General features: G+C 46.8%; 1 protein-coding gene across 21 annotated transcripts in view; it reads left to right on the top strand.

Moving 5' to 3' along the window:
* ZNF536 (zinc finger protein 536) overlaps positions 1-22,061 on the top strand; it is a 489,254-nt gene that overhangs the window by 308,340 nt on the left and 158,853 nt on the right. For all 21 annotated transcript variants that reach the window (XM_055370933.2, XM_055370935.2, XM_055370940.2 and 18 more), the window contains 2 exons: positions 2,316-2,468; positions 15,402-16,973. In XM_055370933.2, the coding sequence (XP_055226908.1) occupies positions 2,316-2,468; positions 15,402-16,973 (1,725 nt within the window). The remainder of the gene's footprint in view (positions 1-2,315; positions 2,469-15,401; positions 16,974-22,061) is intronic.

A 22,061-nucleotide genomic window follows, 5' to 3' on the forward strand; every position in this document is an offset into this window, starting at 1 on the left:
TCCTAACTTAAATTAGGTATCTCGACTATGTTGCCAGGAGCACTCGGGCAGAATTTTAATCAGGCTCATCATTATTTGAAGCTGACCTTCATGATTCCAGCAAAAGGGAAGCTGAGGGAGGCCGGGAGGGCAAATGCAGCATGCTCAGGGTTGGGGTGGGTGGGAGTGGGAGAAGGGTAGAAGGAGATGGCCTTGCCACTGTCTAAAGCTAGGGTATGTGGTTGGCTGGAAATGACATCTAGCCATCACTCCTTCTGGCAGCAGCTCCTGGTAGATTCAATCTGCAGGACATAGAGCCACTGTGACCATATGTAGAGCATTTGTCTGATGGTGACTTTGCAACACTCTCTTGTGTCCATTTGCCCTGATCAATAAGCCATCTTTGGGGGCCTTTCCACATTCATTTGGGCAACCACAATCTAGGGCTTGGTGGAGTGACTTTGAGTTCTAGATGTGGATGAGCCTAACTTCCTACTTGTGCAAAATTATAAGAAAAAAAGCTAGGTAATTATACCCTTTGAATAGCTCTCCAATGATGGTTAGAAGAGTTGGGGAGAATAGGATTAAAGTGAGATTTCAAATATAAATAACTGTGCCAGGGTGATGATATGGTCTTACACAGTCCAACTGCAGAGAGAATGCTCCAAGCCAAGAGTTTCCACAGTTGCTTAGAGCGAATACTCAAATAAGAGTTAAATGTCTCGGACCCAGTGTAGTGGCTCATGCCTATAATCCTAGCTCTTTGGGAGGCTGAGGCGGAAAGATTGCTTGAGGCCAGGAGTTCAAGACCAGCCTGGGCAAGAAAGCAAGACCCTGTCTGTGCAAAAAATAGAAACTTAGCAAGGCATGGTGGCCTGCACCTGTAATCCCAGCTACTTGGGAAGCTGAGGCAGGAGGATCACTTGTGCCCAGGAGTTTGAGGTTGCAACAAGCTGTGATTGTGCCTCCGCACTCTAGCTTGGGTGACAAAATGAGACGCTGTCTCAAAAAAAAAAAAAAAGAATTAAATGTGTTGTCCTTCATCTTTCTCATGGTCTACAAGTCTGCCCCTTTTGGCTGTTAGCAGAGAACACCAGGAACAGACGTTGAGGAATAAAAGCAGTTTGCATTTTCCATTGCTTGGAAGGCACAGATCTTATTTATTGTGATCTCTGCAGAACTCGCAGATCTCATTATCCCAGAAGGTTCCCTTGTTCTCCTAGTGGGATTTAACATGAGGCCTAGAGGGTGGGCTGGAAGCTATGGTGAGGAGCACCCCGCTATCCTCAGGAGCTTAGATTCTGTGCCAGGCCTTCAGGCTCCTGCTCTGTGGGGATGTCCATGATTCTGGAAGAAAAGTGAGCCCAGAGAAGGTTCTCTTGCTTCTCCTTCTCGAGTCCCCAATTGTGACCTCTTTGGCAGTGTGATGTCAGGCCTTGGGGGCTGCAATAACATATCCTCCGACCACTAGACATTTTTCCAGTTTTATTTACTATTATGTCCCACAATTTCTTTGCAGAAGGCAGCCATATGTAAATTTTATTCCGTTTTCTAATGGTTTGGGTTACATAACAAATAACCGCAGGAAGGAAAATTTGTATTGATACTTGACAGAGGAAGTTCTCAAGTCACTGCAAAAAGATGTGTCTGCAGTGCTGTAAGTTTATGGGAGTTTTGCAGCTGAGTCTCTGCATATGATTTTGAATATGTCACTATATGTTTATCATGGGCTAATTGTGGAATCACATTTCCATACTTTTTCTTCTCCCTTTCATGAGATTACACCAGCCAGTGATGGATACAAGACTCTACAAGGAAGAAATGATCAGTTTTGGATAATTTTCCTTCCTGTCCCAAAATAGCCATATGTCTGCATGTCTTAGGGACTCAGCTGACACACATTTTTTTTTTAATTTGTTGCTTGCTATAATGCAAATATGATTTCAGTCCTATAGTGAACTCTACAGTGAGTCCATATTATAAATTAATCAGATTCAACAAACACCAACATTTTTAAACTTTTGAAAAAAAATATTTAATAGGAACTAAGCAAAAGAAGAAATCAAACCAGCTGCTGACACAGCTGTTTCTTTTCTTGTTTAATTCAGTTCAATATAAAGGTACCATATGCTGCTTAAAATGATGATAGGAAAGATGAAATAATTTAAGAGAATAACAAGAAAATACATGAATTGTCAGCATTCTGTCAGATTTAAAGAATGAAATAGACAGGTGTAGTATTGACATGTTTAACTTTGTGTGGTGTTAGCAGTTTTGGTGCGAACAACTCCTGACATGTGCTGAAGTGATGTGAGAACGTTTCTCCTTCGCTGCAGACATTGGCGAGGAGGCTGGGAGATCTGCCGGCGTCCAGCAACCGGCGCTGCTTCGCGACAGAAGCCTGGGCTCGGCCATGAAGGACTGCCCGTACTGTGGGAAAACTTTCCGGACATCCCATCACCTTAAGGTGCACCTGAGGATACACACAGGTGAGAAGTCTGAGTGCATCCAGGGGCACAGCCCAGAGAAGGAGGAGGTCCCCGTCCTGCCTGCTTTCTGGCCCAGGTCCACAGCTGTGTGGGTCACTAACTCTGGAAGGTTCTCCCTGGGCCTGTCTAGCCACCACCACTGTATGGCTCAGAAGCGGCCCTCATTTCCTGATTCGTCACTTAACTAACATTCACCTCGCAAATGACTCAGGGACTCGTAAATGTAGACTTGGATGGTCCTGGCCTGGGATAACTGGGTCGCTTCTGAGCCTCTAGGGCGTTTTGCTAATGGTTTCCTTCTGCTGTATTGAAGGAGTCCCTCCCCGGGCCCCTGTATGAACCAGGAGTCTCCCAGGTGTCAGTGATGGGGTCTCAGCTCAAACCTTCCTAAGTGCAGAAGGGAATGAAGCCACTTCCCCAAGCATCCAGGTAGAATAGGCTTTAGCCCAGCCTGTGTTACACGCCCAGACCTGGGACAGGGCAGCTGGAGTCCATCCCCGTCACTCCATGTGGCATGGTGGAAAAGTGACTCTTCCCTGTATCTCCTCAAAGGAGAAATTGAGATGCTCTTAGGCAAAGGGGGGCAAGTGGCTGCTGCACCCCTCTGGCCATTTCTCATGTTTTGGCGTCATACTGGACGAGGACTGGCTGGCAACAGGGAGTTCTGTGTGTCCCTCAGTCATCGTCCTTTTTAGCTTTTCTGCTTGTTGCTTGCACATTGCCAATATAAAAAAAAAAATCTATCGGAGATATGGACACTTCCATTTTCTTTGATTTTCCTCCTGACACTTTATCTATTGGAGTATGAGCTGCTTCAGAGGCTAGACAAATATGCCATCTATTTTCAAAAATAATTGTGGTTTATTTCCCAAGGAATCAATAAGGCTCTGGGTTGCACAGGAATATTGAGTGCACACGGGCTGCATGGGCATCGCGTGGGGGGAGACAAGAAACCCCTCACCTGGTGCCTCACTTGGTCCCCACAAATCTCCCTGACACCGAGGGAAGCCTGAGGACAGATGGGCACAGGAGGCCACGGGCCGAGTCATCAGCCCTGTTCATCCTGCATGCCTCTCTTGGAGTCATCTCAGGCCAAAGAGGTGTCTTTTAAAATGGTCCTCCAGGTCCCACCACTCTCCCAAAAGGCCTCGTGCGACCTGCCCATGCCTTGCCCCGGCCCCATCCTGCCCCCTTCTTCATCCTTGGCACCTTTCTGAAACACCACCTGCATTCTCCCTGTTCTTCCAATGCAGAATGCCTGTTCCAGCTGCAGGACCTGTGTTCCTGCCCCTCCACCTGGAATCTTCCTCCAGGTGGTCCCTGGGGACTTAGCTTTACTGGGATCTATTTGGAGAGGCTGCCCCTGACTATCCCACCTAAAACAGCCCTCACATCCCCTGCAATATCTTCTTTATAAACTTAACAGTTTCAGAAATGACCCTGTTGGGCTCCATCGCTTATTTGTCTCACACCAAACAGAGTCTAAGATTTGCACAGGTGGCAATATTGTCTATCTTTTGAATTGCTATCATTTCTATAACCCCAGGGTCTACAAGGGCACCTTACACCCAGTAGGGGCAGATGAATTTATCTGAAAGGTTGAATGACAGAAGAAATGCTCGAATAAGTGAGTGACTCCTCCTGTCTTCCCTGCATTGTTCAAGGTGGCACAGAGGAGTCAAGGGCTGTAGGGAAAGTGGCCCCTTCTCCAGGGAACACAGGAACCTATCAGAAACCACAGCCTGACAGTCAGGCTGCAAGTGCTGATTTCTTGGGCATAGACAAAGTGGAAGATCCTCTTCCCCGGGAGTTCAGGGAGGGGGTCTTGCATTCTGAACTCAGGGTCTTTGCCCTTTGAACTTCTCTGCCAGATAGTTACATGGCTTGCTGCTTCCCCTTCAGAGTCTGGCTCTGATGCCCCCTTCTCTGTGAGGCCCACCGACATGGCAGTGCACCCCCCACCCCACCAGGACTTTCTAGATCCCTTTCCTTCCCTGTGTCACTTCTCTCCATAGTGCTCACAGCATCTGACACACCATGCATTTGTATTTCGTTGTTGTTTCTCTCCATGCACTAGAATGTGAACTCCTTGAGAGCAAAGGCTGTGTCTGTTTGTCCAGCTGTGTCCCCAGCCTAGAACAGAGCCTGGCCCATGTAGGCACTCAGAAAGTATTTGCTGACCCAGGCATTCCTGCGTCAATCCGTGAAAGTGACCAGGCTCGAAGGCAGTCAGCCCAGACATCTGGTTTTCTCAGATGATGCCAATGTCCATTTTCCTCCCCAGATTGGAGCCAGGGTTGTGGTGGTGGTTGGGCAGGGTGGGGACCCGCAGACTGCCAGGATACGGGAGGTGGTCCACGGGGCACCCACCCTTGAGCTGCCTGCAGGAGTGTGGAAACCAGGCTAGGCATGTCTTGTCTTGTGTATTTCATGTCGACACAGAACCCTGGACCACATTTCCCAGCCAGGTGGTGACTCTCCATGGGTAACGTCAGCCTTGCAGGGTGTAAGAGTCAGTGAGGAAAGGCGGTGCCTCTCAACGAGGGGCTTCACTAACCCTGTCGGCCCAAGGCCAATCAGCTTCCCCGGGGGTAAGAGAAGACACTCCACAGAATATTTCCAGGCAACTTAGGACCAAAGCTGACAGAAGTTCTGGATAACCTGGGAGAGAGCAAATGGTTATTGCTCTTCGCAGTTTTCAAGCTTGAGAAAGACTAATGTTTCTGAACTTCTGCTTCACAAACCTTGGAATACTCTTTGGAGACATTGAGAGAGACAACATAGGGCCATGGACAGAGGCATTCTGGAAACTTCCTAGAATCAGAGAGAAAGAGAAAGAAGCCATGGAAACATCACACCACCTCCACCACCCCTCGGAAGCAGCATTCACCGTATGTAAAAGGCAGAATGGTAACCAGATAAAGATCAATTTCCTTTTTATCTAAGAACAAAGAAGCTGGAAAATGCTTACACTTGTGCATTTGAATAGAACAGAAAGTGTTACATGTTATAAATCACCCAAATAAACATCTATTATGACAATGTAAAAGTGTAGATTACACAAGTAATTAAAAATCACAATCAACGTATTTGTTAATAAGTGATTTCATGTGGGACTCAAGTTGGTGAGAGGCCCTGACTGCCTCTCTTTTGGCCCTGGTGTCTCTACTTGCTCCAAATACCATACAGTTTTTGTATTTCTAAATGACATGGCCAGAGGACAGCAGTCTTATTACAAAACAAAAATACATGTACTCCAAAATGCCATCTTTTTGAAGTTTTTAAACAATGGACCCATATGAGCACATTTAAAAACCCAGTGTGTAATATAAATATATTTTTAATTGGGATATCAGATGGCACCTTCTCTGTATTTTTTCTGTCTGACTGCATCTTTATTGGAAGTCTCGATCATGTAACATCAATGGATAAAACCTCTCTCCTTTTTCTCCCCACTGCATTAACTCAATTACTGTTTCTCTTCTCCTAACACCTGTTTATTGGAGAGGTGCTGACTAGATGCACCAGTCAGGTTGTTCTGAACATCTGGGAGCCCGAGAGAGCCTATGGGTCACTAGGATGTTTCTGGTGCACCCTAAGCTTCAGCCAGGTCCTCAGGGGACCAAGGGGAGGCTCCTGCAGGATCTCGGGGGTCCCTAAGGCCATCAGATCCTGGAGGCTGCCTCACTCTGGCTCCAGGCAGGGCAGACGTTGATGGCTGCTTGACCCAGAGGCGGCTGAACTTCTCTCCTCATGGAAACATTACCCTGGGCAGACTAGGGTCCAATAACTGGATATGGACAATTTTTATTCTACGGCACAGTGTCTGTGATTCAAATTCAGAGCCCGTTATTGCAGGCTCAGAAAGGAGATTGCATCAGTCAGGGTTCTCCAGAGAAACAGCACCGATAGGAAATGTATATATGGCCAGGCACAGTGGCTCATACCTGTAATCCCAGCACTTTGGGAGGCTGAGGCGGGAGGATTGTTTGAGCCCAGGAGTTCAAGACCAGCCTGGGCCACATAGTGAGACCCCATCTCTATAAAAGGAAAGAAAAGGAAAGGAAAGAAAGAAAAGAAAAGAAAAAGAAAAGAAAAGCAGATATGCACCCCCCCCCCCCCCCCCAACACACACACACGCACACAGGAGAGATTTATAAGAAATTGGCTCAAGTGATTATGGAGGCTGAGAAGTCCTAAGATCCAAGACCTGTAATTGGTGAGCTGGAGACTCAGGAGAGCTGATGGTGTGAATTCCAGTTCAAGTCTGAGCCAGAATGCAGACCAATGTCCCAGCTGAAAGACAGCCAGGCATAGCGAGTGCACTCCCCCTTGCTCAGGCTTTTGTTCTATTCATGCCTTCAACGGATTGGACAAGGTGCACCACATTGGAGAGGGCCACCTTCTTTACTCAGCCCACCCATTCAAATGTTCATCTCATTCAGAAACACCCCCATGGACTCACCCAGAAGAATCCTTAACCAAATATCTGGGCACCCTGTGGCCCAGTCAAATTGGCACACAAAAATTAACCATCACAGAAATACATCAGCAAACATCTAGTTGTAACATGCAACGGGGAGGGTGCATGTCCCCAGAGTCTCCTGAGAGGTTGGCAAATCATTTCAGGATTGGTCTCTATGCACCCATGCCATTCTTTTCCTCCATGTCCTCTCCCTGCGCACTACCTTGGGAAGCCAGGTGCCTGGGGGTACTCTGGAAGGTCTGATGTATCTGTTTTGTGTGTACAGGAAGCAGGCAGATGCTGACAGGTCCCTGAAAGCCTGGGGGAGGCGTGACCACCTGGTGGGTGAGCAGCTCATGCGTGGCTGCAGGACTCCTGGCTGGGTTCCCTACCGAGGATCTCCCATGTGCGGGTTTTTCGGGATGGGGTTGTTGTCTCAAGGAATGACCATTGTAGAGAAATGTAATAAGCAACTTCACTCGTGAAAACTTGGAGGCATGAAAGTTCAGGGACTAATTAAAAATAAATCTCATTAGTTTCTTCTCCCTCTCGAGTTCTGCGAGTGGTTTATTAATCTGGTTTTGATGTGCCCCATGTTCCAGCCCCGAGTCGGGAACCTCTTTGTGGGAATGGATCCGCACAGGGAAGTCAGTGGTGGTTTCCCAGGGATTTCAGCTGTGGTCACGGGGGTTCAGCATTGGGCTGAAGGGTACGCCCGGCACCCCCCAACTCCTGGCTGCTGTCTTCACGGCACAGCTCCTGGATGCTGGCTGGGCTCTCACCTGTATTCTTGTCCCTTTCCTATAGGACCAAGGAGGATTGTGGAAGGGAGGGCGTTCTCCCCTGCAGCCCCCAAAGGGCTGCACACCCAGTCGGGTGTAGGGAGGGAGACCTGGACATTATCTTGCCTTGTGACTACAAAGCATGACAGCAACTGGCTTAACACAGAACTCAGCCCGCAGGGATGGAGTAACGGCGCAATAACAGTGATGGTAGTTGCCACGTTCTATCCACGCCCATATGCAGGCTCTGTGCTAGACACTTTGCATTAACTCGCTCCTTCATCCCTACAGCACCTCAGTCACCAAGGCTCCATCCCCTGCCCCGCTGCAGGGGAGGGCGCTGAGCCTCAGAGACAGAGACGTGAAGTTATCCCATCCCGGAGTTGTCCAGGCTTGGATTAAAGGTTATAATCAGATCTGCCTAATTCAGAATCTCATTCTCTTCACCGCTGCATTGTATTGCTACTTTTTACTTTTCTGAGTGAATTTCTGGCTTGTTTTAGGGAATTAATGCAACATTTCTTTGACAGTGTGTGTCCACACCATACCCAACAGGAAGGAAAGAAGTGACTTGTACTCACAAGTGGTGTTGGCGCAGCCTCCAGGGAATTTAAAAGGGAAGTACTGTGCACCCCAGCTCCTCCTTGACCCCTCCCTCAGACTGGCCCCAGGCCAGGCTTCCTTGGCCCCACGTGCTTGGGTTTCCCCATTAGCACAGCGAGGTTAGGGGTGAGGCATGGCCACTGTGGCATGTGGAGGTGCTCTGACCTCCTGGGATGGAAACGGGGTGGGGGTGAGTGGGAGTGGAATCACTTCCAGCATCACAGAGCTGATAAACTCATGCTATGGTGGAAACTACCTCTCATCTTCAAAGTGCTTCCCGAGCAGCGGCTGGTACATAAACATGGGTGGAAATGAAACTTCCAGCCGGCCCCATCCAGGTGCCTTATGGCTGGTGTCTACGTCTCTTACATTTGATGCTTCTATGTAAGGTATCTAGGCTGTTTTCACACACTGAGTAAATATAAAAGCACTTTGCATACATTTTCAAAAAAGGATCAGTTAAAATGGGTATTCTTCTCATTTCCTTTTCCAAAAAGAGAGCATGCGTTTTTGCCGTTAGTGGGGGACCAACCACCTGAGTAATGATGAAAAAAAAAAAAAAATCTCCAAAAGGAGATAAGTCTTTTTTTCTTTTTGTTTTGAATTAAAATTCCATCATTTTTCTATATCTGAGGTGAACTAAAAGCCCGGTTTATTCCTCCTCGGTTCCCTATCCTTGCTTTTCCTGCCTTAATGACATCCTAAACTTTTGTTGAAAATAATTGATTGAATTTAAATTTCCTTAAAAGTTGAAGAGGTAATGTTACAGTATAAATTTCCTACCAAACACTAAGTAGGGAAATATCCATTAGTGAAATTAACTACAGTTTCTAGGTAGCTAACAATGTGCTGTATACAGTAGGGCATGGCTAATGAACACTGCAGTGGGTGATATTTCATTATACAAATTAATGCTCACATTTTAATGGGAAAGTCACATAATGAATCTGGGCTTCAGTGACAGCAATTAGAGACACAGATTGTCCCCTTCTGGACAAGGCACTGTTTAGCAATAAGCAGCTGTGTGAAAAGTCTTCAGGTTTACAACATATATATGCTTTGGGGGAATTAGTGTACAATTTATATTAATGTACTGAAGCTTTGCTGCAAAGACACCACCATATTTATCTCTCCTGGTGTTAACTAAGTAAAGAGATGGAGAAGGACTAAATAAATATCAAATTGAGGATGCAAATACAGGAAAATATTCAGTTGCTCAACTTAAAAGTGAAACACTTTTGGAGATTTAGCAAAAAAATAAATAAATAAATAAATAAATAAATGAGAAGCATGAATCACATCTTAAACCTTAAAATGGTTTCCAAAGAGAATATGAATCCACCTGTTATTTTTGGAGAGGTGCTGGTGGGAACTTGCTCTAAATAGCTCTAGAATAACTCCCTGGAACAGTGAGGGTTCCTTTGACATATCAACAGCAAAGTAGAGGCTCAGAATTATAAAAGATATGAGCATGTAAAAATAGGTACCGTGAACTAATTAAACCACCTGGTCGTATATTTCTAGAAATTGATGATACAGTGACTTGGGAGAGGTATCAATGATATTCTAAAGCTAAATATATATCTTATGCCATGTGTCAGTGGGAAGCTGGCTTACTGTACGACAGTTCCAATAATTTCATTAATCAATTGGAATGATGAACTGCAGCCTTTTAATTTCATTATGCCTTTTCTAGCAAAACTCTTCTTTCTAGAAATGCATTGTTTGGGCCCACATCTTACTCCTTAAAATATAGTGAGAGGTTTCCCCGCAGAAGGCTACCAGTGTTCGTAGCTGCTTCCCTTAGTGGGCAAAGAGCCCCATTCTGCACATTTCACAATGACTGCCTGCTCCAGACCCCACCTGTAAAATAGAGCACTGTGACCCTTCAGTGTTTGAAAAGTTTTGAGATAGGTACTAATATTTAAAAATTAAGATACTGCACACAGAAACCTCATAGATATGACACTTTTCTTTTTTCTAGAGACAGGGTCTCACTCTATCCCCCAGGTTGGTGTGCAGTGGTGTAATCATAGCTCACTGCAGCCTCCAACTCGTGGACTCAAGCGATCCTCCTGCCTCAGCCTCCCAAGTAGCTTAGACCACAGGTGTGTGACACCACACCTGCTTAATTTTTAAATTTTTTGTAGAGACGAGGTCTCCCTGTGTTGCCCATGCTGGTCTTAAACTCCTGGGCCCAAGTGATCTTCCTGCCTGGCCTCCCAAAGTGCTAGGGTTACAGGCCTGGGCCACCATGCCTGGCTGAGACTTTTCTTGGAAAATCAAAGGTTCTAGTGCCCACAGTTGGTTAGAGTTGAGTGAAACTGTGCTCCAGGAGAGAACAGCTGTTTTGCATACTCATCTGATCTGTGTGGTTCTGCCTGCATGCAAGTGTGTGGCACATATAACAGATAAACACAAAGCAATGAACCACAAACATCATGGAGGTCACCAGAGGACTCTTGACCCCCTGGAAACCTTGGGAGGCAGCCTGAGTGGTCCCCTCAGTAGATGGGACTCATTTATGGCCTAAGTGGCCAATCACTCAACTAGACAGAGCTGCTGGCAGGGTCTGGGGTTGCCTGTACCATGGGGCTGCCCAGGCAATGCAGACCTGAGTCTCAGGCAGAGTCCAGCCTTGGTTGGGCAGGGCTAGGCAGGCCCAATGCCTGGCTCTTTTGGCATGGATCTGGCCATGTCCGGAGGCCTGGGATTTGCTAGAGTTAGCCCAGAGCGCTTGGGCAGAAGAGCACATCCAGATGCAGAGGCCTTGGCTGGGAAGCGGTTCTCAGCTCAGGTAGACTCAGCATCTGCCTGTGCCGGCCAAATGAAAGAGCAGATGTAGACCGCACCCCAGAGCCTGTGAAATGTGCTGTTAGGCCTCTCCTTGTGGTTGCTGCCCCACCCCGTCTAGGCCAACGTTGTAAGTAGTTTGCCTCCTGAGCACTCTGAAATGGGCCCTCTGAGGAAAGAATGCCTGGGAAACAGCTGGGATGTTTCCAGTGGAGCACAAGGCCCTGGGGCTGCTGGGGTTCTAAGGAGGTTCACAGCTCAATCTCTGGGTGTGCCTGGCTAGAAACACGCCCTGGCCGGGGCTCACTTTCATCTCCAAAGCCTTTCCCTGTGCCCCTTGTTGGATAGGAAGCCCGGAAAGGGGAGCAAGGGCTTTGAGATAGAGGGCAGGGGTGGTTCTTCCAATCATTTAGTGATTACGAGGAAATTAAAATTGAGCTGGTTTCTTTGTGAACATAAGTCCAAAGGGGAAGGGTTTATCCCCTGGAACAGCGTGCCCACCTGGAGCACTTAACTGAGGAACTGGGATGGTCGGAAGAAGCCACCCAAACCAAGCCCTTTAGCGACCCGGCGGGAGGTGGAACTGTATAGAGAAATGGACAGAAAGAGCAATGCAGCCCTTTCATCCCAGTGCAGAAGGCAGAGGAAGCGTGGGTGGAGAGCTTTCTAGAACCTTGCATAGCACGTGCATTCAGAAAACCCTTGAAAGCTCATGAAGCAGCTCCTAATTCACCAGGCCTGGGCCCGTGGAGACTCCAATGCTAGGAATTAGCCTTTCTTGTTTCTCAGCTCTGGCTTTTATTCTCTGGAGCAGTGAAGGGCAAGGCCTATTTTGAACTCTAAAGACAGTGGGTGGAGTGAAGGGATGCTATCTTCCTGCGCACTCACATGCTGTGTGTGAGTGTGAGAGTGCGTGTGCGTGAACTCTGCTAGCCTGCTATATGATATGTCTCCTCCAAAAGCCGTGAGAGCAGAGAACCTGCCTCTTTGGTTTTTACTCAGTTTCCAGGGTCAAGAAGGGAGGTTGCAGGTGTTTATTCATTCATCCATTGGTTCACTCCATCAAAAAAATGTGTGTGAATCAAACTGAAGGTTTCTGAGTCAGTGGGTGACATGTATGTGCACAAGTAGCACTGGCTCTATTCAGGAGACTTAGTTTAGCTCCTAAACGAGCTTAGGATTGGCGTGAGACCCCACAGAACATGTGCTTCAACATGTCTTATTACAGGTTGAGGAAGAAAAAGTCCCAAGACCAGGATTCTGTGTCCAGTGGAATTCAGAGTAGCGTGGGTGTCCAGTCCCTAGTCCAGATTCTCAAATACCTCCTGAGGTCTAGACTGTCTTCCCTGCTAAACCATTCATGGTTCCCACTTCAAAGGCACTTCCAAGGAAGGCTGCCTACAACGGTTCCCCACTCAGGATCCACAGAGGGCCACCTGGGAAAGTCCCGAAAGATCCCGAAACCAAGTTTGCATCTTTGGCCAATTAACTCAGAATGTGGGGAGGTGGGACCAGGTATCAGCACTTCATCAAGCCCCCAAGGCAATTCCAGGGTGGTTTTTCAAGCGGTTGTCTTTACATGTCTGCATCAGAATCATAGGGACGCTTACAAGGCCAACTTCTGCGCCGACCCCAGACCCAGGGAATCAGAACTGCTGTGCCTTAGGGCCAGAATTGGTGTCTTACCACACTCCCCTGGTGGTTCTAATGCACAATACAGTTTGAGTACTACCGCTCCCATATGTCTTTTTTTTTTTTTTTTTTGAGATGGAGTCTTGCTCTGTCGCCCAGGCTGGAGTGCAGTGGCGCCATCTCGGCTCACTGCAAGCTCCGCCTCCCGGGTTTACGCCATTCTCCTGCCTCAGCCTCCCAAGCAGCTGGGACTACAGGCACCCACCACCACGCCCGGCTAATTGTTTGTATTTTTAGTAGAGACGGGGTTTCATCATGTTAGCCAGGATGGTCTCGATCTCCTGACCTTGTGATCCTCTTGCCTCGGCCTCCCAAAGTACTGGGATTACAGGTGTGAGCCACTGCGCTCGGCCTCCTGTGTGCCTTTCAAACATGTATCCATTGGAAATAGACACACACATCCTCTGTGCATCCCCACAGTCCCCACCCAGAAAGGCAGCCCTCCACATTCCCAGGCTTGAGAGGAAAGTCCACCTTCCCCCTCTTTAGCTCCGCTAATGAATGCCCGTGCTTTCTCTACGGCCCCTTTGCCTGCCAGATGCACATAATCATTTCCAGGTGCATTTCTAAAACACAGCCTGAGTCCCACCAGGCACCTGCGGGCCTCACCTCTGCAGGCTTTCATCGCCTGGCCCTCCTGCAGGGCTTGCTCTCACCCGTAGGGCAGGATCTTGAGTTTCTAGGTAGGCTTGCCTGCTGTGGGCCCCATCACAACCCCTCTAAGTTTTGGGGACTGCCTCTGTCACACCTGATCACTGGGCTTCCAGATAAGCTGAATCAGCCATGACATCCTGCTGCCCAGAAGTGCCCCATCCCAGCCTGGCCTGCGATGGGATGTCTACATAGCAGTAGCTCAATGAGTCTGAGTCTAACCTGGGACTGACTCCAAGAAGGGGGAAATTACTGCCTGAAATTCTCTGTACCTCTACCCCAAAGGGGATAGAGGCTTCCTCCTAGATGCCTGTCATTGGTCTAGCTAGAGATGACTGTGACCTTTATGTTTAGAGAAACAGATTCCCTGCTGGGTTCCCTTCCTAGACCTAAGGGCCACCTCTGAAAAAGTGTCCAGGAGAGATCTCAGCTGCTCATAGCACCTGGCACCCTTGTTCTGATAAGGCAGGCAGGGTGTCCACGGTTCTGGCATGTGATCTGGAGATGACATGGCATCTCCTGCTCAGAACCAGGCTGGTGGCCCTCTTGCTCACAAAGTCCATGCCCCCAAATGCCCTGTGCCTGGAGAACTGGGACTCATGCCTTCCGCTGAGACTAGACACAGTGAAATGTCTTCAGAAGACACCATTCACTGATGATTTGTTGTTACTTTTTAGATCAGTCTATTTTACAATAGAACAGAGGAAGGGGAGGGGGAATAGTTGAGGTTCCTGGAAGAAATAATTGTGGATATTGACAGGGCACCATTGTGAATAAGAGAGCGGGGACTGTCCAGTCCCCGTTCCTTCCAGAGAGCCTTTTGATTGCAAAGTCTGGAAAAGACCTGGGATTGCTAACAAATTCTTGGAATATATTTAAATCTGCAGTCGTTTACCTTCTTCCCCTTCTCTATCCCACAAAGCCAGCAAATGTAAGTTGTCTCTTCTGGTATCTTTTTCCACCGTGGAAACAACAATAGAAGTTGGGGGTGTTGAATTTAAATAAATATTTAATTCATGAAAATTATCTTATATGTTTTAAAACACTCTTTAAAGCTGTTTTTATTCTCTAGAAAGCGCTTATTATAGGTAAATTACACATTTTACCACCGGAGCATTAGGTTTGCCATTAGTACAAATTTAAGGCACTACAAAGACCAGTAGATAATGTTAATTTCAAATACAGAAACTAAATATATTTTGTGCCTTTTTATTACTCATTTTCTTTTAAGTTTTATTGACTGCTTTTTATCTTAACTATATGTCTTTACATGCTGCAATCATAATGCACTGTAATGGTATTAATATTTTATAGAATCTGTATTTATAGTTCTTTATTTAGAAACAGTGCAGTAGGTCTGCAGATATCTGAGCCCGTCTGGAATGGTGCCCTCCAAATAATGATAAATTACTTGTGCAGTATGCCATTTGCTAATTATATCCATGATTTACTGCAGAGCAAGACTTAAATCATTCATTTCAGTCTTGCGTAACAGTGCCATAAAATTTTTAGGTTTAAAAATGGTTTCCATGTGTATAATTTAAACAAATTTTAGAGCTATTGTATACACAAAATATTGCAACCACCCATTTGTGACATACTTTCTCTTTTTAAACTTCTACTTTTAATGATCACTGTGGCTGAAATTATTATGCTTAATTTTCATAATCATAGCTTTTAAATCTACAGCCGTTTTCACATGTTAGATAAAGAAAAAGATAGCTAATTGTGTGTAGATAGTATGTCATTCCTGAATAGTCCCAAATGGTACAAAATCATTAAAAAAGCTTAAGAGTACGAATTATTCTTCTATTAAAAAACAGTTGTTCTCTAATTATTAGTTTGAGCTGCTTTGTTTCAAAGAACAAATGTTGATCCTTCCAGCCTCGTTCAGCACACCAAAATGAGATAAACGCCTCTTTTTTTTCTTATATCAAAATCTTGCAGGTGAGAAACCCTACAAGTGTCCGCACTGTGACTATGCCGGCACGCAGTCAGCGTCCTTAAAATACCACTTAGAGCGACACCATCGGGAGCGGCAGAACGGGGCTGGGCCGCTGTCTGGGCAACCCCCAAATCAAGACCACAAGGACGAGATGTCAAGCAAAGCTTCTCTGTTCATCAGGCCAGACATCCTGAGGGGGGCCTTCAAGGGTCTCCCTGGAATCGACTTCAGAGGAGGCCCTGCATCTCAGCAGTGGACATCAGGGGTTCTCTCCTCCGGAGATCACTCGGGGCAGGCCGCGGGCATGTCTTCGGAGGTCCCCTCAGATGCTCTGAAAGGCACTGACCTTCCTTCCAAAAGCACCCACTTCTCTGAGATCGGAAGAGCTTATCAAAGCATTGTGAGCAATGGTGTGAATTTCCAAGGGTCCTTGCAAGCTTTCATGGACAGTTTTGTCCTCAGTTCCTTGAAGAAGGAGAAGGACATAAAGGACAAAGCCCTGGCTGACCCCCCTTCCATGAAAGTCCACGGAGTGGATGGTGGTGAGGAGAAACCCAGTGGCAAGTCCTCCCAGAGGAAGTCCGAGAAATCTCAGTATGAACCCCTGGACTTGTCTGTGCGGCCAGATGCCGCCTCCCTCCCGGGCTCCTCGGTAACTATGCAGGACAGCATTGCGTGGCACGGCTGCTTGTTTTGTGCTTTCACAACGTCCTCCATGGAGCTCATGGCCCTTCATCTCCAGGCCAACCACCTGGGCAAAGCGAAACGCAAAGATAACACCATCGGGGTCACAGTCAACTGCAAAGACCAAGCCCGGGAGGCGAGTAAGATGGCCCTGCTGCCCTCGTTACAATCAAACAAAGACCTGGGCCTCTCCAATATGATCAGCTCTCTAGACTCTGCTTCTGAGAAGATGGCCCAAGGTCAGCTCAAGGAGACTCTGGGGGAGCAGAAGAGCGGTGCATGGACCGGCCACGTGGACCCTGCATTTTGTAACTTCCCATCAGACTTCTACAAGCAGTTTGGTGTTTACCCAGGCATGGTTGGCTCAGGGGCCTCCAGTTCCTGCCCCAACAAGGAGCCTGATGGAAAGGCCCACTCTGAAGAGGATGCCCCCATCCTGATCCCCGAAAACACGAGTAAGAACACTACTGATGACCTCTCTGACATTGCCTCCTCAGAGGACATGGACTCCTCCAAGGGGGAGAACAACGATGAAGAGGATGTTGAAACCGAACCAGAAATGACGACCAAGCCACTGTCTGCCCTCAGCAAAGACAGCAGCAGCGATGGCGGGGACAGCCTGCAGCCCACAGGCACCTCCCAGCCCATCCAAGGACTGGTCTCACCTTTATCCCAAGCACCGGAGAAGCAGTGGCACAGCCAGGGTCTTCTCCAAGCCCAGGAACCCTTGGCGGGCCCGCCAAAGCCAGAGCGGGGGCCCCAGAGCCTGGACAAGCCGATGAACATGCTGTCGGTCCTCAGGGCCTACAGTTCTGATGGCTTAGCAGCCTTTAACGGACTTGCAAGTAGCACAGCAAATTCTGGATGTATCAAGAGGCCAGACTTGTGTGGTAAGTTTTAGAATCCTCTTCCTATAGTTCATTTCCCAAAACATCAGTGCTGAATTGTGCATTTAAAAAAAATGGGGTAGACTTATCCATGAGCAACTTTTGAATGAAATATTTGAAAAAACCCTCAATGCTGTATCTGCAATGTAGACAATCATAAAAGTCCATTTTGTTTAGAAGTTTTAGAACTCATACTTTGGTGTTCTAATTTGCATTATAATGTACTAAAATGCCTGTACAGAAGGCATGGAAAAGGGGTAGTCTCTCACCATGTGAACTACTCCTGTTTGCCATCTAGAACTTGAAGGGGGGAAAATCGACTTACAAAACAAAAATGAAAAGAGACATGGTAACTTGCAAATTCTTCAGTATTTTCAATTTATGCAAAAGATGCCTAAAGACAATTCCTTACTGCTTTGCTAAGCCAAATCTGCTTTCTTAAACTTTTCTTTTATTGACTTAGAGGATACTAAAATCATATCACACTAACAACAGTATGGAAATAAAGCGACCTTCTCTCCAAAGAGGGAGATGGTTTCTGGGTGTTTGTGACTCATTTTTAGACAAACCAAATGGCAGTTACTGTGACTTTGGCCTTCTGCGCTTGCCTTCTGTTTGTCTGTCTGTTCACCTGTCTGTCTGTTGCTCTAACAAGACATGTACATTGTGAAGTCCCTGAACAGTAGTGGTGTGACCCTGTGCATCTTGGATTCATGCTTGTCTGATCCTGTAGCAAACTGACACTTCTTTATCTCCTTAAAGCATATGGGTACCCCAAAGGAATTCCAGATTTCCAAACATCGTTGTAAGTTTAAGGACTAGGTTTGGATCAAATGAATGTTGGGGTGGGCAGGGGGAATCAAAGTCATTCTCTTGGCACCCTGATATCTGTATTTGGAAGCCTTTCTCCGAAAAGAAGCTCAATGCATTCTTCCCTTTGAAACCAGCTCCAAATATCCTCACCAGAGACAAATGACCATGATACCTTTCCATCTGTAATTTATGAATGGATTTCTGTAATTTTACTTCACCTGTGGAAGGAAGGCAGGAAGGCAGGAGGGCAGGATGGAAAGAAGGAAGGAAGGAAGGAAGGGAAGGGAAGGAAAGAAAAGGGAAGGAAGGGGGGAAATAGAAGAGAGTATTTTTGAACCTCAACATCCTGTTGTTCCTTTAAGCACAGAGAAGAATTCAGGAAGCTAGACTCTGGGTTCATAATTTAGATTGATATATTTCTTTTATTCCTCTTCTTCCCTAATTCACTAGGAACTGAATCAAGCGGTCAGAAATATTTTTTTGAATTGTCGAAAATCACTAAATGGATTTCTGACAGCTCAAAAAAATATTGACAGTTCCTTATGCTGAATGATTCACAAGGCCCCATTAACCACTACCCCCAGATCTATTTTTAGCCACATACAATTCATTACTTTTGAAGCTGTTAAAAACAATATTTAAAAGAAAGGAAAAAAGCGTTTTATGTCAGTCCAAATTTTTTCCCTTTTTTTTTTTAACTGGGGGAGCAATGTTTAAGGCTTTTTTTTCTTTTTTTCATTGTTGTTTTAGGTTTGTGATCGGGGTGGTTTCTTTTTTATTGTTGTTTAGAGTCTTTTTTTTTTTTAAGTCTATTTTCAGTTCTTTCAACTACCTACGTAGGACCATAGTCCCTGCCAGGAATCCATGCATCAGAAAAGATCAAAACCTGGCATGTTCATGAGCTCATTATTATTGAAATGAGCTCATATTACCCCTATTAATTTTCCCATCTTCCTATCAGTAATGAAGGAAGGCTGCCTGGCTCGAGGAAGTTTGCCCAGTGGTATCCTTTCGCACCAGGCGAGGTTGAATGGGAAGCCAACGTCAGGGAGCCTGCTGAGTCTTGAGAGCCTTTTATCTCTGGGCTACAAGCTCCTAGGAACTTCTCACCTTTTCCCAAAACAGCAGCACACAACACGTCCCTGACATTTCCCCACTATGTGCAAACCGGGTTGCCTATCCACCCTTCAGCCTTTGGGCAGCAGACCCTGGGATGTAAGTTGTGCCCCCCACCCCTCGTCTCTTTCATGGGGCTTGGGGACCCTCATGTCAGCCAAGCTTGAAGGCTTCCTGGTTGCTTCTGCAGCAGAGGGTTCAGGCCCCTTGTTCCGCCTTCCACTCCTGGGAAGATGCTGAAATTGACTCTGGCCACGAGCCGCCTATTTTTAGAGAGTGTGAGTTCTGCATTCCATTTGGCCCCATTTCTTCTGCGTCCTCTTGCTTTAGTTTGGAAGTAGGCAGGAAAAGACCCTCCCTGGCTCTTGCATTTGCGTGGGGGTGGGGCCACTGCCCTCTTGCCTCTAGGATGGGCCTGACTCTGCCAGTTCTCATCCCACTCCCCCCATATCTGGCCCACCATAATTGCAGTCCTCTTCTTATTTTCTTGCGGGCGACTGTGATATCCCAGAAGGTCCAGACATATTCATCCTTTCTAAAAGTTACAACCTAGGAGGAACACAAATCCAAATGGGCTGTTTTTTTTTTTTTTCTTAAATAGTGTAATTCACTCTCTTTTTAGCATGGTAAGAAGCACAAGTGACATTTGTAAGCTTCAAACCCCCACTAGCTTCCCTTTGCAAGGGTAGAAGTGATATTAGCACAATGAATAAAATATTTCTAATGTTTATTCCTCCTTCTCTTCTTCACTCAAAGTAGGTACGGGTTTCTAAATCCGCCTACCAGGCTGATCACTATTTCTCCTTAAGAATCTGGGCTTTGTCAGACCAAAGCATCATTCCTAGATTTCTCATCTCAGATGGATAAAGTTCAGGGCTGGTTTTGTCTGGTTAGTAGACCTAAATCCCCACTTTCATGATTATAGAAACAGGCTTATAGGAGGAGCTAATGTTCTTGTGTTTTTTAAGGAAGAGCTCTGTTCTCAAGGGGTGTAAAAGTGTTTGAACAAGCATCAGAAATACCTAGTTCAAATCATATAAACTCCCCACAGATCTCAGCAGCTCCTCCAACCCTTGCTGTTGATTTGGAGAAGGTGGCATCTCACCCTATTCTGTGGGTGATACTCATATTTCAGGCTGTACTTTCAGGATCTTCTGTCATTTCTGCATACCTTCTTCCTAACTTTTAAAACTCTGGTCCTAAATTCCTTGGTGCCATAGAGCCAGGGTCCTGGCCAGTGTGCCCTACCCATCCTAACAGCCAATGGATTCCTAACTCTGGTAAAGAAGGAAAGCCACCGAGGGGAGAAGCCGACCCAGCCAGTTGGGTGGGGAGACGCCTGTTGCGTATGACAGTGTCCAGAGCTTCAGTGGGAATTTTCTAAAGCTCTTTCCACAGAGGACAGCACACTGCCTGTCAGAGACATATTACAATAATCCCAAGGAAGCAGTTAAGCCATCTTGGATTAAGCCAGAGGACAGGCATCTTTGCTTCCACAGTGGGTCAGATCCCACTAGGGGTCTGATCTCATTATAGGAAATCCCACTCCAATCAAATCCTTAGTTTCTTGAGGTGACTTCCAGTCTCCAGGCATGGGTCACATTTCTTTATTCTGTCAAAGAGCATAATGTACAAGGGTACTCCAGTGCCATTGGAGAATTTGGATGTGCCCTTGGTTTTATTGGAATGTTTGACCTTGGTTTTGTAATGGGACAGACTCCACATGAGTATTTAAAGGTGGAGAGGGGAAGACCAGAGCAGTGTTTGCATCCATGGACAAAGCAAGGCAGACAAGCCCAGTCTAGTCTGAGAAATGCTAATGCACTGTTGGGTCGGCACTTGGCTTGGAAGGGGAAGGCTTCCCTGTGCACACAGCACCAAGGCTGATCTGCACAGCACCCGTGGGGCCCACTGCATGGAACGGTTAAAAAGTGTGTTTCATTTGGGAGTTTGTGGATTTGGACAGCAACCAGATCACCCTTACTCCTTGCCTTTCAAACCTAAGAGAGATGGCCAGGGTGTGGAGTTGTTGTGTGCCAGGTCTCCCAATCAGGCTTTGCACTGTGTCCTTTGGTGGACCCAGGGGTAGGCAGGACAGAGAAGAATGAATGACAGATGAATGGGAAAGCAGGGAAAAGAGCACACTCCCCTTTGCCCCAAGGAGCTCTGCTCTGTAGTGACTGCCACTCACGGAAGGCTGGCTGAACTGGTAGCATCTGTAAGCAGGCTGAGGGCAGGCACTGCGGCTCACACCTGTAATCCCAGCACTCTGGGAGGCTGAGGCAGGGGCGTTGCATAAGCCCAGGAGTTCAAGGCCACTGTGAGCTAGGATCATGACATTGCACTCGAGCCTGGGTGACAGAGCGAGACCTCTTCTGTAAAATAAACATGAAATAAATATCAGCATGTTGATTGTGGGCACGAGGCCCTATGTGCAGTGGCTACCAGACCTAGTGACCCAGTGGGCCTGGGAGGAAGCGAGGGAGAATGCAAGCCCATTAACAGCAGTCGTCCTAACATCCCTAGCTTATCATCCTCAGGTTATTGGGCAACTGGCTTCCCCAACCGAAATTATACCTGAGACTATGGAATAAAGGTCTTCTGGCCTTCCACATTAGTGAAATAATTGGGATCCCCCCCCCCCAGGAATTCGGGTCCATTGAAACCTCTTCAAATTACATATTTTTATATGTGTGATGAGATGAACCAGGACAACCAAAGCTGAACTCTGTTAAAATGTGACTTATCTTTTCCCTAAGCCTTATAGATTTCTCGGCATAGGCAGTCGGAGAATACTTACTTTTTTTTTTTTTTTTTTTTTTGGAGATGGAGTTTTGCTGTGTTGCCCGGGCTGGAGTGCAGTGTGCGATCTCGGCTCACTGCAACTTCCATCTCCTGGGTTCAAGCGATTCTCCTGCCTGTCTCCCGAGTAGCTGGGATTACAGGTGCACGCCACCACACCTGGCTAATTTTGTATTTTTAGTAGAGACAGGGTTTCACCATGTTGGTCAGGCTGGTCTTGAACTTCTGACCTCAGGTGATCCGCCCACCTCAGCCTCCCAAAGTGCTGGGATTATAGGCATGAGCCACCGCGCCTGGCCAATACCTACCCTTTTACCAGCTACTCAATCTAAAGCAACAGGCAGCAAATATTTTCTTAAA

Source organism: Gorilla gorilla, chromosome 20 (assembly GCF_029281585.2).
Source record: "Gorilla gorilla gorilla isolate KB3781 chromosome 20, NHGRI_mGorGor1-v2.1_pri, whole genome shotgun sequence".
NCBI classification, from domain to species: Eukaryota; Metazoa; Chordata; class Mammalia; order Primates; family Hominidae; genus Gorilla; species Gorilla gorilla.